At 35.6% G+C, this 16,985-nt stretch overlaps 1 protein-coding gene across 1 annotated transcript; it reads right to left on the bottom strand.

The window, feature by feature from the left end:
* Positions 1-7,519: 7,519 nt before the first annotated feature.
* On the bottom strand, positions 7,520-11,276 carry LOC103963630 (probable purple acid phosphatase 20). The gene is given in 6 exon segments (XM_009376463.3): positions 7,520-7,711; positions 7,713-7,800; positions 7,909-7,997; positions 8,701-9,275; positions 10,169-10,463; positions 11,111-11,276. Coding segments are annotated over 6 exon segments (1,308 nt in total). The 5' UTR covers position 11,276; the 3' UTR covers positions 7,520-7,615.
* Positions 11,277-16,985: the final 5,709 nt, after the last annotated feature.

Below are 16,985 nucleotides of genomic sequence, written 5' to 3' on the forward strand. Positions count from 1 at the left end.
ACTAAACCTTGTTAATGAGTTCCAAACTTTTGCTTGGTAGCGAGACTAGAAACAAGATTAGACCCTAGCTTTCGTTTTCCCTAGGCTTCGCTGTAACATCACACATCTCCCAGGGGAGTGGATCCTTTAAGCCTTATATGTATATTTCCATCTCTACCTAGCATGAGGCCTTTTGGAAGCTCACTGGCTTCTGGTTCAGTAGGAACTTCGAAATTAAGCGAGTTCGCGCGAGAGAGCAATCCAAGGATGGGTGACCCACTGAGAAGTTCTCATGTGAGTTCCTAGAAACAAAATCGTGAAGGTGTGGTCAGGGCCCAAAGCGGACAATATTGTGCTACGGTGAAGTCGAGCCCGGGATGTGACATTCACCTTTTTTCTTCTGCAGTGCCGTTAGCTACAGCCCACAGCCGTTGCGGAAAAGTTTGGGCTTCTCTGAAATCTGGGAGTTGTTCACTTGAAGCCGACACATGAATCATAATCCATATCATCTCATTGCTTTAGGAAATGAGAGAAATGGATAGATAAGGGGAGAGAAAGTAGCTTCGGGGAGCAAGAGTGATGGAGAGACAAAGAGGGAGATAAGGAGATGAGGAGAATGGACGGAGCCAGAGAGAAGATGCTAGAGAGTATAGGTTTACCAAAAAAAAAAAAAAAAAAAAGGTTGATATAAAATATTATTAAATATGTATTTAGTATTAACTATTTAGTTTTTTAGTCCGACACTACACCAAACATTTCAATAATTTAGTCTATCTTAGTCTATTATAAACCAGTCCAATTTAGTTCCTAAAGTTAATCCACTCCGAAATAGTCCGGTGTAATAAATGCATCATGATAGGCTTAATTAACACTTTTTTTTTTTTTAACATCGAAAACCCCTTAGTAAGAACATCTCCAATGGTTAGGCTAAAAGCCAAATATTTTAGCCCGGAAAATTTAGCTTTTAGTTAGTTTTTCTGTTCCAATCGTTATAGCCTAAAATCTTAGCCCGAGATTATAAAAGAATGAACTTAGACTATTTTTTTTGTTAAATTAATTTTTTTTAAATAAATATGAAGACTATCGTAAATTAATTTTATGAACATTTTAATCTAAAAAAATTTAAATTCCAATAAATATTGGATGGAGTCCGCTCCGATTTCTGGGCTAAATTTTGGAGGGAATTTAACTTTGGTTTAGCATTTAGCCCAAATTTTCCTCTTGGGTTGGAGTGGATTTGGAAGAAATTTTGAGGGGTAATTTGGCTTTTAGCTCAGAGTTTGTCTAATGGTGCTACATGTGATCTGCCGGGGTCAAATCCATCGGTCATTCAAAACAAATTAAATAATCCGGTCAACCAAAACACAGGGGCAAAGGGGTGCTATCTGCAATATCCCTGCAAAGAGTGGACTCAAAATTGACAAACTGTTATAAATCTGGCTCTGGAACAACCAATGATGGCAATCTGCAACAATAATGGTTCCTCTTCCTCCCTCTTCCCCGAGTAATAATCCTTCCTTCCCCTTCAAAACCCTTCTTAAATAACCTTCTTACTTTTTGCAGCAAAATTTGAGCCACCCTTTAATATCAAAGCAAAAAAGAAAAATTGCAGAGAGGAGGAAAAAAGAAAAGAAAAGAAAATAAAATAAAATAAAACGGGGTTTCATGATTTAAAGGGGTTAGGGGTTGTTTGTTTTCATAAATGCGTTATGGCAGTGCTCAAGAGATTTGCATGGCGACAGAGGCATTCATGAACACCCATCATCATGCACATTGCCTATAATTACCATTATGTGTACAGTCCTCCTCCCTCTAGGGTTAAATGCCCCCTAATTTTTACCCAACACAAAAAAAAAAAAAAAAAAAAAAAAAGAAGAAGATGATTGCATTGCATCACCCCCTGGTGAAACTTAAATAGATGATCCCGGCAATGTCATTGGATGGCAATGGCATTGATTTATCCAAATTTCTCTTTTTAATCATGGGTTGGTTTCTGCTACTTTTTTTTAGTACCAATAGGCACTCAGTGGCAATTCTAAGCGCAACAGAAAAGTTGCTCTTTATGATCGAAATGTCACACTTTGAGTCGTGAAAATATCATATTTGCAAAGCAAGAGTAAAGTTGCATACGATTGTGATCGAAAGGTTACAGATTCAAGTCGTGGAAACAGCCTATTTGCAAAGCAAAAGTAAGGCTGTGTCCAATAGACAACCCCCCTCCTCCTCCTACCCCTGCAAAGCGAGAGTCTTATTGGCTTAGGATCGCCTTTTTACTTATAAACACTCAATGCTGACTCATAATTAACAGTCAAATATGCGTCAATAATTAATGTATGTGTGTACTCATAAATCGTGGTTTTTGTTATTTGGTGAACTAGTTGTAATGTGAGATTTTATTGACTTAAAATTGGGCAGTGGGCTTCTTCTGGGCATGACCTCATCGACAAGGCAAAGCCTTTAAGTAAAAGAACAACTTTTTCTGAGGTCGTTTTTAATGATTTCACATAATTCCAATTTCCTGCATGGCTAATGATGAAAATTCTACATTATTATTATGGTTAGTAAGTGCATTGAACCCTACACGTGAGCTAAGAAGGGTTTGATAATTTTAACTTTTTAGGGTGGTAATTTTGTTTGGGACCACACGTGTAAGAGAAGATCATAACCCTTTTTTGCTCTTCTGGGTTCTGGCCTCAAATCTTAAAGATCGCTAGTTGAATCCCCCAATGAGTTCACACGTAGCCTTCTAGGTGGGCTTGAGTGTGTCCAACTAGTTCAAATCTGGATTATGTACCCACCCCATTGATTCTCAGTTCTAATTGGATGCATGACACTTTGATGTAGAACTTGTTCGTTGACTAGAAATGTTTAGCATTTGGAAAGGACTTAGATATCGTAGATTTGATGTTAACCAAATATCTAGGAAAAGTGATTTCGTCATAGCATCAGCTACATACAATTTTGTGTACATAATATAGCACATGATAACATATGATATGTTAGTTTTGAAGAATGTCAAGTAACATAATTATGTTACGCCATTATATTTTTCAATGTAAAAAGAAACTCTATCTCAAATTCAACTCATCAGCAATAGTTTAAATCAAAGAAATATTAACTAAAGTAAATGTCATTTGCACTTCAAGTTTCCCACACTTCTGGGGGCCAACCATGGTGAAACCCTCATTTATCAGTGGATACCCAGTAGATTTTCTTATGTTGAACCCACTTCACATAGATGAATCCCACATAGTTTCCATTTTCATGATAGAAATAGTTAGATTTTAAGGAGTACCCTTTGCCAAAAAGGGAAAAAGCACAAAGGATACAGTAATATTACTTTGTTGTGGGACACCAACGAATCGTTAATGCATGACCAGACTAAAAAAATACGAAATTGTTTATGTAACAAATGGTAGAGTTACAAATCGTTATACTTTTTGCTTAGTTGAAATATTTATTGTTCATTGGACTGCCATATTTATATGCCTCCTGGAATTTTACTTTTTGTTTAAGAAAATTGAATAATTGATATACGCCTCTTGGAATGACACTATTTCAACTGATAACTAGGGTTTCGACATGATAGAACATGACGAGTTCATGAACAATATTTCAACTGGGATTTTTTTGACAATGTGGAATCAGATGATCATTTTTTGTTGTGGATAGGGATGGGATGTGGTTGAAATTTAGTTGCTTCAGTGTCAGGGATGTCAACTGATGATTTTCTTTATTCCACATTGTACTCATGGTCAATAGTGCCACAATAATTCTACTCAACATACGCAGTTGCAAGTCGGTCTTGAAATTTTTTGGAGGGTGTTGGACTTGAACGAACCTGCCTTACAACCAGAGGTATATCTCTTTATTATTATGTTCATAATTCGAATCATGTGGTGAAAGTTGTAAACATAATGGATATACTTTTGGTGATGCAACAAATTTTCTCAGTTTGCCTTCTCCTGTGACATAAGAAATGTTAGAGGAGTTATCTTATCCCGTTAAAGGAACACGGGCCATCTAACTCTCGATTCTAAAAAACTTAATTGGGTCCTGGGTAGCCCAAAGATACCACATGGAAAGCATGTGTTTTGGGCTTTCATTTTATAAAAAAAATCTGTGTTATTCATTGACTTGGCACATTGTTGTAATTGGGCTTTCATTTATGTATTTATTTTAAGATAATGATATTTGTGAGTGGAAACTTGAGTTAAGTCACATAATAAATCATCATAACTAAGAATCGAGTTTGAAATTTATGGAACCTCAACTTCACAATGTTTGGTTAGCATTAGAGTTTTTCTTACTAATGATTATTTGGAAGATGCGTATAATGTGAAGTTTGAAAGTAAGCCTCCAAACTTTTCACACCCTTGTGGTTCCACTTTGGCCTGGATTAGGCAAGTTGGAGTATTTTCACTTCTGGTAATGTACGTGGTATTTTGAATAAGCAACTTTTAGTCTCTTTTGGATGAGTCTTGTGAAGCTCCTTCTATAGTCCATGTTCTTTGGCATCCGCCTCCGTTTTTTTGGGTCAAAGTGACTACTGATGGCCTTGCAAAAGGTAATCTAGGTCCTGCGACTTGTGGTGGGGTTTTCCGAGATTATGCAAGTTATTTTTTTGGTGGTTTCTCCCTCGAGTTTGGGGCATCCTACTTCTTTCTATGCAAAGCTTCATGCTGACATCATTGCTGTGGAGTTGGCTCATGCACAGGGTTGACAAAATATATGACTTGAAAGTGACTCTTCTAGCGTGATATCTTATTTTGTTTATGGTTCTTTTTCTCCTCATTGGTCACTTCAGACATGTTAGAAAAATTGTATTTCCCAATTATAGAAACATGGTATTCTATTGCTCTCATACATTTCAAGAAGGGAATACAGTTGCTAACAAATTAGCCAATTTAGGGTTTCTCTCGTATTCACTTGTTCGATATTCTGCTCCTTCTGTAGAGCTTCTTCCTTTTATGCATTCAGATTTCTTAGGCATGCCAACCTACATGTTTGTCTTCCTTTCTTGACGTGGGAATTTTTTTTTTACTAATTTTTTTGGATTTTTTTGTTTGTTTGCAGCTTGTCTTGCTGGTATTTTGGACTTAAAAAAAAGTGTGTCATGTCATTGTAAAACATTTGTGTAATCTCTTAAAGAGAAACTTGGCATTTTGTAAGGTGTCAATTTAGATCACACGTACAAAACTCAATAATACCTAAAGTAATAGTTAGACAATATTCACATCAGACATAAAACGTCACTTTCCAATTCCTCCACAAAAGCAACCCATATGTTGATATTTTTTTTTATTAACCTTATATTGAGTACTAAATCAGAACATCATAGTCAGCTTAAGGTTAGGTAAGTTAGGCGGTTGCCTAAGGCATCTTACCTAAACATAAAGATAAATTCAATTAAGATAGTCACCTTATAATTGGGTACTTGTGCTTAGCTAATTATTGCATGTATTTGCGTAGCGACCTAAATCCATGCACAACCAGCTACTGACCTTGACAACATTTCTCAACCGTAACAAACAATAACATCCATGTTTTTTAAATTTGGGTTTTGGCTGTCTTTGAGTTTTTTTAACGAGAGCTATTAGACCCACCTTATTATTTTATTTTTTCGCCCACGTTATAATCTCATCCATCTTAAAAGGTTAAAAAAATAAAATATTATTTTCCCACCTACTATTATACTCAAAATAACCTTTAATATATACATACATATGAAATTATAAAATTCTCTCTTAAAAAATATAAACAAATAATATGTAAATGAAAACCACTAAGGTCTGCAAATTCAAATGGAAACGACAGAGGTATCTAAATTCAAAAGAATTAGACAATGACAAAATAAAAAATATGATGGACAAATTCAAATGACCCACACACAAATTATTCTTCTACCTTTTCAATGGAAACGTAATCTTCTACCTCTTCCGTATAAGTGTCATCTTCCACCTCTTCAATGAAAAGTCATTTTCTACTTCTTCAATGAAAAAGTCATCTTCTAAGTCCATTGATTTTTTTTTGCTTTCTTTGAGTGAAAGGAGATAAAAATATGAGTTAGGGTTTAAGGTAGAGAAATCGTCTCCCACGCCCAACTTTTTTTTTTTTTTTTTAAATTAAGCAAAACAAGATAATTAATGTCCTTATCGGTATTTTTGCAAAATGGATAAATTGGTAATTAAAAAAATTCATTAAAAGGTGAGTGGGAAGATAAGACATTGAGGTGAGAATAACATCATACTTTTTAATTTAGCTGTCACCTTTTGGATTTGGAGATGAATATCAAATGAACTTACTAACATTTAATATACATAGTGATTTATAAGTCATTTTGTGGAACGCGGCAAAACATGATTCACAAACTAATAATAAAAGCAACAACAATGAATTTGTAACTTTAGGGGGCGTTTGTTGCACCGGACTGTCTCAGACTGGATTAGCTTCAGGGACTAAGCTGGACTGGCTTAGACTAAACTAAGTTGGACTAGCTTAGTGAAGCGTTTGGTGTAGTGTCGGATTAACAAGTAGGATAATGAAAATAATACCGTAGTTTATCATCGAAATTAATGTAATATTAATTTGTTCACATAATCTCTCTCTCAGCTTCCCTTCTCGATCTCGAGTCCACCAGCAAGCTGCTCCACTTCCCTCATTAACTTCACAATTTCACCATCTCTCTACTCATCGCCTTTCTCAATCTCAAACTTTATCTCACATCATTTGCTCCATCTGGGTCAGAACAAAAACACCACAAACACTATTTTCCAACTCTAACCCAACATTTTCCTTGCTCTACTCACTCAACTCGCTCACAAGCGGCTTAATCTCCATGGCGGAACGAACTCAGCTCAGACTCCAAATCTGCCTTGCCCTGCACCAACGACTCCACCTGTTGCTGGCGGTCCTTGGTTTCCTTGAGCAGCAGAGAATTCAGAGAATTCAGCGACTTGAGGTTCTGGAGCTTCTCGGATGGCTTGTCCATGGCGGTGGTGGCGGCAGGAAATATGAGATTGGAGATTTTTTGCGAGTGATGGTTGGTGGTGGGAAATATGAGATGGGGGATTTTTTGTGGTTGATGTTGGTGGTGGGAAATATGAGATTCAAGATTTTAGAGGATGATGACCATGGCGAAGCGAAGCAGCTTGCTAGGGATAGTTTGCAGATCTTAATTAAATCCCATCGAAATCCAAAATTAGGAAGCCCAGAACTCACAGAGGGGCTCGCAGGGAGGAGGAAGAAGCTGATCTTAGCAAGTCCCATGGTTTGGGGAGGGCCTCACTAAGAACCTTTACGGAGGCCTCTAGTCCACACGAGTCCCTTATAGTCTCACTTAACTTAGTCCCAGCATCTATCAAACATGGTTTCGTAGTTCAGTCCAGTCCAGTCTCATTTAATTAGGCCAAACAAACGCACCCTTAGTGATTCAGAGCACACACTCATATATTTAGAATCTTCATTTTCCCCATCTTGATTGTATAAAAAAATAATAAAAAATAAAAGCTGAGATCGCACAAAAGGAAAGAATAATAGAGACCGTCAACTAATAATTTCCATTTTCCCATTAGATTATTAGGGTTAGAAGTAACACATACAATACATGGATTTTCTTATGTATAACAACTACAGTTTACTTCTTGCAGGCAGGATCAGACGAGAGGTTTGTGAGCCAAATGGAGTCACTTGCTATTGTCTCACTATCTTCATTCCGATGCCATGTCCACCAGTGCATGGGTTGCATTCACTACAACCAATTGCCCGTGCCCAAAGCTTGCCTCCCTGAAAACCGATATTTTGGGTTGCGGATTCAAGTACCTGGAATATTAAAAATGAAAAAGTGAGTGAGTTTGCAATAAATGAAATGCATGAAATATTTAAGGAACCGATAGAAAGAGCTGCAATTAATTAAGCCAACTTAATTACTTGCTAGCAAGGCCTTCACGGTTGCCACCATCTCCAATGGTAATATGCACTGGACCACAATTATTGGATTGATCGTTGTAAACGCGAGTCTAAGACAACAAAGTAAAATAAAACCATTAATGATATATTCAACCAAACCAAATAATTAAAAGCAATCCTAATCAATTTCGAATTTATGTGACTTTTGTAAGAATGATATTATTTGAATGCATACCTAAAAAATGAACGGTTCAATAATGAGATTAAATTATGCAGTAGGTTCAAAACGAGTTATTACCCTCATTTTATTTATTTTTTGGTTGAACAAATGATACTATGTATACTAAAAGGGTGACAGAGTGGGCTAAGTCTCACAATGAGCTAGCAATAATGTGGTTCCCGGTAAGGTTTTTATTGAGGCCACACTATCCTCTTGCCTTGTAAGTGTTCTTCTCTTTAATGAATATCGTACTTTCTTTAAAAAAAGAAAAACAAAATCGCCTTTGGTAAGAATCAAACCTAAGACCTCTCACTTACCAATGAAGAGGAAACCACTAGACTGTAGTACTAAGTGACATTACCCTCATATTAACTTATCAACTATTTAGTGCTTCAACAACACTTACTACATATATAGTATGATCAACTAATGAATTCATCAATGCGATTGCCTTAACATTACTTATGCGAGAAAATTCATGATTAATTACGTGTTTATTAGTGTGTTGTGCTCTATTCATTAACTACTTAATTAGATAGTGCAAAATGTGATCACTCTAACACTATTCGCACATTAAGTGAAGGTGAACTTACAAAACGCTCGTAGGCATGTACGTGCCCTGCATAAACCACATCAACACAAGCTTGATAGAGCAAATCTTCCATGGCCTCCTTCATGTCAACAGATTCAGACTCACCCTGATGAGCTTTATTAGAATTGTACCAAGGAGCATGGATAAGCACGACGATCCACGGCGTCCTCCCCCTGTCAACCTTTCCCAAATCGGCTTGCAACCACTGGTACTGTGCAGAACTAGGATCAAAATCAGTGTACGACCCCAACATGATCACATGAACTCCGGCTACATTGAATGAGTAGTAGAGGTTTGAGTCCGATCCGCTCTCTTCGTATGGCATGTGCCACCGTGCATTGTATGCGGTGAAGGCATGCGGGTGGACGATTGGGATCTTTTCGATCTCGTGATTGCCTTGTGTAACCATCCAAGGCCGTTTGCTTGCCAGTGGCTGCACCAGACGGCCAAATGAGTCCCATTTATTTTGGATGACGTCTGCATAGGATAAGTCACCTGGTAGTAAGAACATGTCGTGGTTTACTTTGTCTATGTGTTCGAGGGTTGAGGAGGTCCATTCAGTTTGTCCAAGATCACCTGCCAAGCATATACGTAGGTAGTTAATTTCATTTATTTATTAACGGGAAATAAAATTCGAACTCGACACTCTTTTAATATTGCAAATGCAATATCACCGGCACAAATTCCTAGTAATCATTTTTGTTTGTGACAAACAATGGGATATTTACGAATAATTTTTAATGGGGTGATTAGCTATGACATAAGAATGGGTTAGCTACAAGCCTACAACTAGATACAGACTCCACTGCAAAAAGGTAACATTAGCGTATGCACGCATGAGTCGAACATGAAATCTCCAACATAATGGACACAACTATCATTAGACCATGAGTTGTGCTAATCAATTAAACTAGTTTACATACAATGTACCACATGACATGTACATCCTTTGAACTGATTAATTCCATTCCATGTACATACTCAGGATCTTACCATACTTATGTTCACAAATGTTTGGCGGACATTCAAGCAAAATTTAAGCGAATCAATGATCCAAATTCAAAAAAATTTAACACTAAATTTTCAGTATAGTTATAAACAATTAATTTATTAAAAAATGGTTAATTGGTAAAATTTTGAAGAGCATCAATATATGAAATGAATATTTAGGGCATTAATTTATTAAATATGGTTAATCGGTAAAAAAAAAATTAAGAGCATTAATATATGAAATGAATATATATATATATATATATGTATGTATGTATGTATGTATGTATGAAAATGAAATAAATGGTAAATTAATTTATTAAATATGGTTACTTGGTAAAATTTTTTAAGAGCATTAATATATGAAATGAATACATATATATATATGTACGTATGTATGTATGTATGTATGTATATATGAAAATGAAATAAATGGTAAATTTAATTAAGCAATACATATGCTACATATTTACACATACCTACGATTGCAAATGTGATAGGGAATGCAGCAGGCGGGGTTTTAAAACTGAACTCAGGATCCGAATCAGAGGATCCACAGCGGTAGAAGTACGTCGTGTTGGGTTTCAACGGACCGATAACGACGTCGTGAATATCCCCAGATGTGTACACAAGATACGTGTAGGAATTTGTATTTCCAGTTGCAGAGCTTTCATAGACACCTGTAGATGTTCCATATACCACTGTTGCCGGACTAGGGCTGTCGGTGATCCATGTCACCCTCATTTTGTCCTCACCGACTACAGAAATATGCACCTGCATGTGCACATAACTAGCAAATATATTAGCTAGGGTTAATCTAAATACGGACCATCTAATAAGAGCATGATATTTTAAATCTCAATTTTTTTATTTAGTATTTACTTTGGGAGTTGCACGAATTTTACTCTCGTAGAAATAACAACACAATTCAGGAGACAATGCATCAATTTGTTATGTTGCCAGGCCTTATTGGTGCAATTTGGGTTTTAGTCTTTTTTTTTTATATTTTATAAATGAAGATATTGATCATTATACAACGTATAAGGTTTAGTTTATACTTCAAATTTGGCCTCTAGTGTCACAGGTGTCTGTCCCCATTTATTTGACTAAGAGACTCTCTATAATTAATTTATAAACATTTGTTCAACATAAAAAATAATCTAGGAATTCACGAGATTTTAGTTAATCACTCGCATTTCTTGTGGTTGGTGAGTAAGAAATTAAACAGATTTCTTCATTCTGGTAATCCATCTTGGCCTAATTCACCACCGTCCAAGCCTACAATCTTGCTTTCAAATTACCCCAACAAAGAAAACTTCTTATTCCATTACAAAAAAATTAAATTAAATTAAATTCTGGGCAGAGAAAAAAAAAAAAAAAAACTTGTATCAGTTCATAAAAAAAGAATAACTCAACGGTACCTGTTGTGGAGAAGCAGAACCAGGATCATCCGCAGGGATATAGAGGTCCTTGCGAGCCGGTGGACGATTGTACCCCTGAACAAATGCACCAAACGACACCGGGAAGGCCAAGCCCATTAACGTAAAAACAGCGAGAACCAGTCCCGGCCGGCGTTTGATCGCCATGTTTAACGTTTAAGGACTACTCCTCAACCTCTAATGTCACCAGAAAATTATCAAGAAAGCAAATGTCTGCTTCTTTCCTCTTCCTCGTATGAAAAAACGGAGTTGTCAATTAGATTAAACCCTATTTATTAAAAAACTTTTATGACACCCTGCCCCTGGATTTAACGTTAATGGACAATACCTCGCGGTTAGTATGTGACACGTGGGACTGCATCCAGATCGACACGTGTCCAAAAGGTATATCCAAAGGCATAACATATGGTAAGCAAATTCGAATCATTTGATGGGTTTTTCATATTTAAGAGTATGAAAGTGTTTGGCATTTTGGCTGCAAATTTCGTCACGGATTTGGTGATTGTTGACTTTAATTAGTGTTTGTTTTGGGAGATGCATTACGTCCACGGCTTCATTGCCTTTCAGCTTGGCAGTGACAGGATGTTTCTTGCTTGTCGTATCAGATCCCACGTATGTCACATTTGGCAAGTTGGAACCGTGGAGATTCATCACTTTCGATCTCCAATGGATTAGGGTTTTTGATGCATTCCGCCTCTAGTTTCAAATCCCTCATCAATAAGATCAAAAGTTGAAGAACGTATTTCAATTTATTTATAATAAAAAGTACAAAATATATTCGTTGATGCTTAAAATGATATAATGCTTTAAAGGGTACTTGAATTAAAAAATGGAAAAATAAATTAACTTCTATGATCATAAAATATTTGGGAAACGATAAAAGACACACTATTTTCTTCTTATTTTTATTCAATCTTGTTACTTATTTTCATTTGATTTGTTCAATTCGATAACAAAAAAAAAATGTGTGAGATACTTATGGAGATTTTTGTTCAATCTTGTTACTTATTTTTATATATATTATAAATACTTAAGGAGATTTTTGATATTTTTCTTTTTGTATTTTGATTACAGAAGCAGCACAATCTATGCTGATGAGAATTACAAAAGCAGATCAAGTAATTGGATGCCATTTTTGTTAAATTGCTATCTTGAAATTAGTTAATGCTTATTGTGATTGAGAATTATAAATTCACTCAGACGAATATCACGCTTTGGAGTCTCTCATATCTCTTTCGCCAAATTTCAAATACATGGAACTCCCTACCAACCTCCATCATATTTTATTATATTGACTATGCGTTAGGATTTAAGAAACATGTTTGAGGAAACTACAACATCGGTTTAGGACATTACATTTTTATTTTTATTTTTTCGCTTAGGACATTAGTTTATTAAATGTAAGATTGATTTTTCTCTAATATTTGTCCCTTTTAGCTTCGTGCCAATAACCAATTCTCAAGGGCCTTACAACTTACAAAGAGGTTTTTGGACATAAATTGTTTGTGAAATGTTAAAAGGATTCTTTCAAACGTGGGGTTTTTATGACTTTCCTCCACTTTAGTTTTTTGACACAATTCACGTGGCAATATTATGAAAGAGTGCCGAATTGCCCATTGAGAATCCCACTTTTGAAAGAGTCTTCTTAACATTATCCTTTCTCAAATTGTTTTTATAAGGGACTTTACAGAGAGTGTGGATTACACATTAGGAAATTGAGAGCAATTCCACCTCACTAAGGCAATAATTGTCAAGTCAATTGGGCAATTGACAATTATTGTCTTGAATCATCTCTAATGAGATATCAAATTATAAGACTCAAATTACAATTGATGGTTGATGTGAAAATTTGAAGTCTTATGTCAAATTTTGTACTTCTCCAACCGAACTGTCAAATATTATTTTATTATTTAGACAGAACTTTAAGTGGTTGTGATTATTAAAAAAATGTTGAAACAAAATTTTTATTGGTTCAAATGCTAGTAGAATAAGGTACCAACCATTCAAATGAATTCAAAATAAAATTGACATCACTAAGCTTTCAAATTCAATTTGCAGATAACACTTCGGTTGAAGAAAAATTTAATGTCAAATATGCACAATAGTATTCCACTTAGAATTTTGCCATTTCCTTTACACTATGTTTGGATGAGGGAAATAAACTTGGAATTTTGATAAAAGTCAGAATTTGTAAATTGACATGAACCAATTTCCTTGTTTGGATTCATAAACATAGAAATTTAGAATTTCCGCGTGGAAAAAAAACTTGGAATTTGGGACCTCCAATTCCCAAGTTCAAATTCCATGTAAATAGGTGTCATTTCCCAATTTCTACGATTGAGAGTTTAAAAATAACAAATTCCGTATTCAATTCCATTGTTTTTTTAGGTTAGCCAAACAAGAAAATTTACAAATTCTAGAAAATAAAATCTCGTCATTTCAATTTCCGTCATTTTTAAATTCCTTAGTAATCTTAAATTTCTTCATCCAAAAATAGTGTTAGAGATGCTATTAATAAATACTAATTGTATGAGTGGATCTCCAGATTCTCCACCCGCCCCATTAAATGAAATGCCCGGCTAATTAGTATTAAAAAATTATTTTTTAAAAAATAAATAAAAAATGATTTTATTTATTTTTAATTTTCTTTTTTCTTTTGTCTTCTACTTTTTTTTTTTTTTTGTCAATCTTTATTTTTGTCTATTGCAGCCTCGTTTCCTCCGTCCTTCATCTCTCCATCTTTTTCTTCCTCTGTCTCTCCCTCCCCTCCCTTGTTTTCTCCGTCCGTCTCAATCTCTCCCTCCCCTCTCCCTCTTTTTCTTCCTTTCTATGTTCGTTCGTATTTCAATCCGTCTGTCCCACTCCCTCTCTCTCTCTCTCCATCTCGAAACCCAGAAATCATGGGAGCCATAGCCACCAAGAAGGCCTCCCCAACAAACGAGGCCCTATCTCTGCCACCTTCTCCCTCGATCACCGTCTCCTGCTGCTGCAACCTTACATGCAAATTTTTATTTTGTCATGTTTCGTCATATCACCTGAAGCGCAGAGGCGGGGAAGAATGGGCCAATTGCTGAGTCGCGCCGCCGCGCCCGGGCGCCCCCGGGGGGGGTGGTGGGCCCACCGAATAGCCTTACTGATTTGGGTGGGGTGGAGCTGTTTTTGTTGGGATAGGGGGATCGAATCACCCAATTGCAAGGCAATTGGTTTAATTAGGTAGGGTGAATCCCCAACTGTCTTATATCTATCACAACCAGGTTAACTATCCACATTTTAGTCTAACGGCCCCATGATATCACCTAACTCAATATGTAAGTGAGGGGGCGTGTTAAAAATGTAAAAATTCACATCGAGAAATTAAGAAGTCTTACATGTAGATAGAACCCTCAACTTTCTAATAAAACATCATGTTATTATCATAAAATATTAGATAAAAAAACCACTTTGCGCCTCCTATGTACGTCTGTATTGGTCTTATTTGGTATAGCTAGTTAGTATTGATCATAATTTTATAGAAAAATAAAAACACTGTTCCAACTTTGAAGGTAGAACTTAATGATTAACAGAACTTATCCGATGCAATCCCCCTCATTAAAATACTGATTGAAGAGATAAGTTTTCTTCATGTCTAATTTTCTTCTAATCCTCTTAAAATGAGAAATCATCCACATCTACCTTTAATATATGCCTCTATTATTATCCATTTTTATCCAATCTTAAAGTTTAGAGAAGCTATAAGTTTAAAGCCGCGGATTACTTTTGAGAATGATCTGCATCATCAGCTAATTAAAGAACCAAAGTTTTTTTTTAATTTTTTTTTTTTTTTTAATGAGAATTGTTCTACTGGTATGTATGGATTCTGTGATGTGTTATAATTTATATACCCAAACGTACCAAGCTTCTATTTGATCAAGGTAGCGTGGTGAATGAATCTGTCGCGTGAGAGGTGATCAATGGTAGCTGGCGGCCGTTGGAGTTTTCATTGCAGTTGATACGTACGACTTTCCCCACACATATATCTATATCATACATATAATTAAGTCTGTTAATTATTAGTTAAAACCTAGGATTAACGTATATGCTTTAGGATATTCATCTGCACAATTACTTGCGTGTGGTTTGCATGATCCAGTTCAAAATAATTTAACACGGAATTAAGACTTGTTAATTAATTATGAAATTCATATAATTGATCAAGCCTTAGTCCAGAATTTGGATATTATAATTTTCTTCAAGTTTGCTTTCATAAACTAATTCATGAGAGAATATAGCTGACCATGTGAAGCCATTAAACGCGAGTTGATTATTTTCTAATGTGAGCATTGTACCTTTGATACATCCACATCGTTTGCTGATCTGAACTTGTGTATAGGAATGCTTGTTCATGAACAATAAAGCATTTAACAAAAACAATAATAATGTTTACTGCTAGTCATTTCTACGTCTTGGTTAATCACATGCATGGACATGTCCTTATATACTAGTTAATCGCTACCTATAAAAGTAAACAACCACGTAAATTATTTCTTAAGAAACAACCATGTAAGTGCACTACACATTTTTTATTCAATCATGAAAAGAGTTTTTATCTCCCTCATGTTATAAATATGCACTCTGGTTTATGACAGCTAGCTGATTGAAATGGCAGATCTTTCCAATCAAACGAAATATGAAAATTAGAATGAAACAAAACAAAAGTTTTCGTGTAGAATTAAGTATTACTTTTGAGAAAATTGAAACACTGATCAAGTATTCAAAGGATACATATGAAAGTAAATCAAAACTTGTTAAACAATATGGCCAGAGCCAATCAACTGATGACGGCAAATTTGCCATAAAAGACGTTCAAACTGATAGTCCACCATGAGTGGTAGAAGAAATATGGGTCTTTTAGTTCGACCAAAAGAAATAAACAAAAAGGAGAAGAAATATGGGTTTGGGCGATGTTACCCCATTAATATTCCAAACGCTAAATTCTTCTACTCAAAAGTACGTAGATACTTGTATCCATGCATTATGCTCGAGATGAAGTAATTTGTTTAATTGATTTCCATGTGATCTGTTTGGGCTTGAAATACAGAATTTGGGCTAAGAAGAGATAACCCGAGTTAAAAGACCACGATTCTCAGACCAATAGTTATTCCTCAGGCTAGCGTGCTCCCAGACCAGAAGAGCCTTAATTCGACCAAGTCCAAATGAAAGTAGGATTGCTAGGAGGTCCCCAGGCGCAGCTTAGTCGAGTCCTAGTTGAATTAGGATTGCTGAGGATCAGGATGAGTTCTTATAAAATTCAAATTATTAGGAGGATTATTAAATGTGTAAAGGGACTAGGTTCAGAATCCTAGTTTAAGTCGAAGAGGCTGAGACTAATTAAAGATCGAGTTTCAGCTAAAGAAGGGATTGAAGGGATAAATAGAGGAATGCCAAATAGGCTAGTCCTATCAGGACTCTACCTCGACAAACATGATTATCATGAAAATCCACTCTATAAATAGAAGTGGTTTTGCAATGTGAGAAGCCCGTTCAACTCCAAAAACAACTCAAAACGCTCTACGTGAAAATCCTCGCACTATGTGAAACCCTTCTCATAACCTTGAGAAAAATACTAATCATCGTAACCCTCTCGTTAACACATCTTCAGTTTTAATAAGTAAAAAGTATTGTGTTAACAACGACAATATCTTCAATTTTGAGAAGTAAATAGCACTGAAGCTACATAATCATGCGATTTAGAGTATCTTCAGTTTGAATTTACAACACTGCTTCTGATTTGTTGTTTATTTATTCAAAATCTTTGCCGACAAAGAGTTTTCAATTCTTTTGTCTAAATAGGTCACTCACTAGACTTTGACGAAGTGAG

This window comes from the organism of the source record quoted next, unplaced genomic scaffold, assembly GCF_019419815.1.
Source record: "Pyrus x bretschneideri cultivar Hongxiangsu unplaced genomic scaffold, Pyrus_bretschneideri_v1 Contig47, whole genome shotgun sequence".
NCBI lineage: Eukaryota > Viridiplantae > Streptophyta > Magnoliopsida > Rosales > Rosaceae > Pyrus > Pyrus x bretschneideri.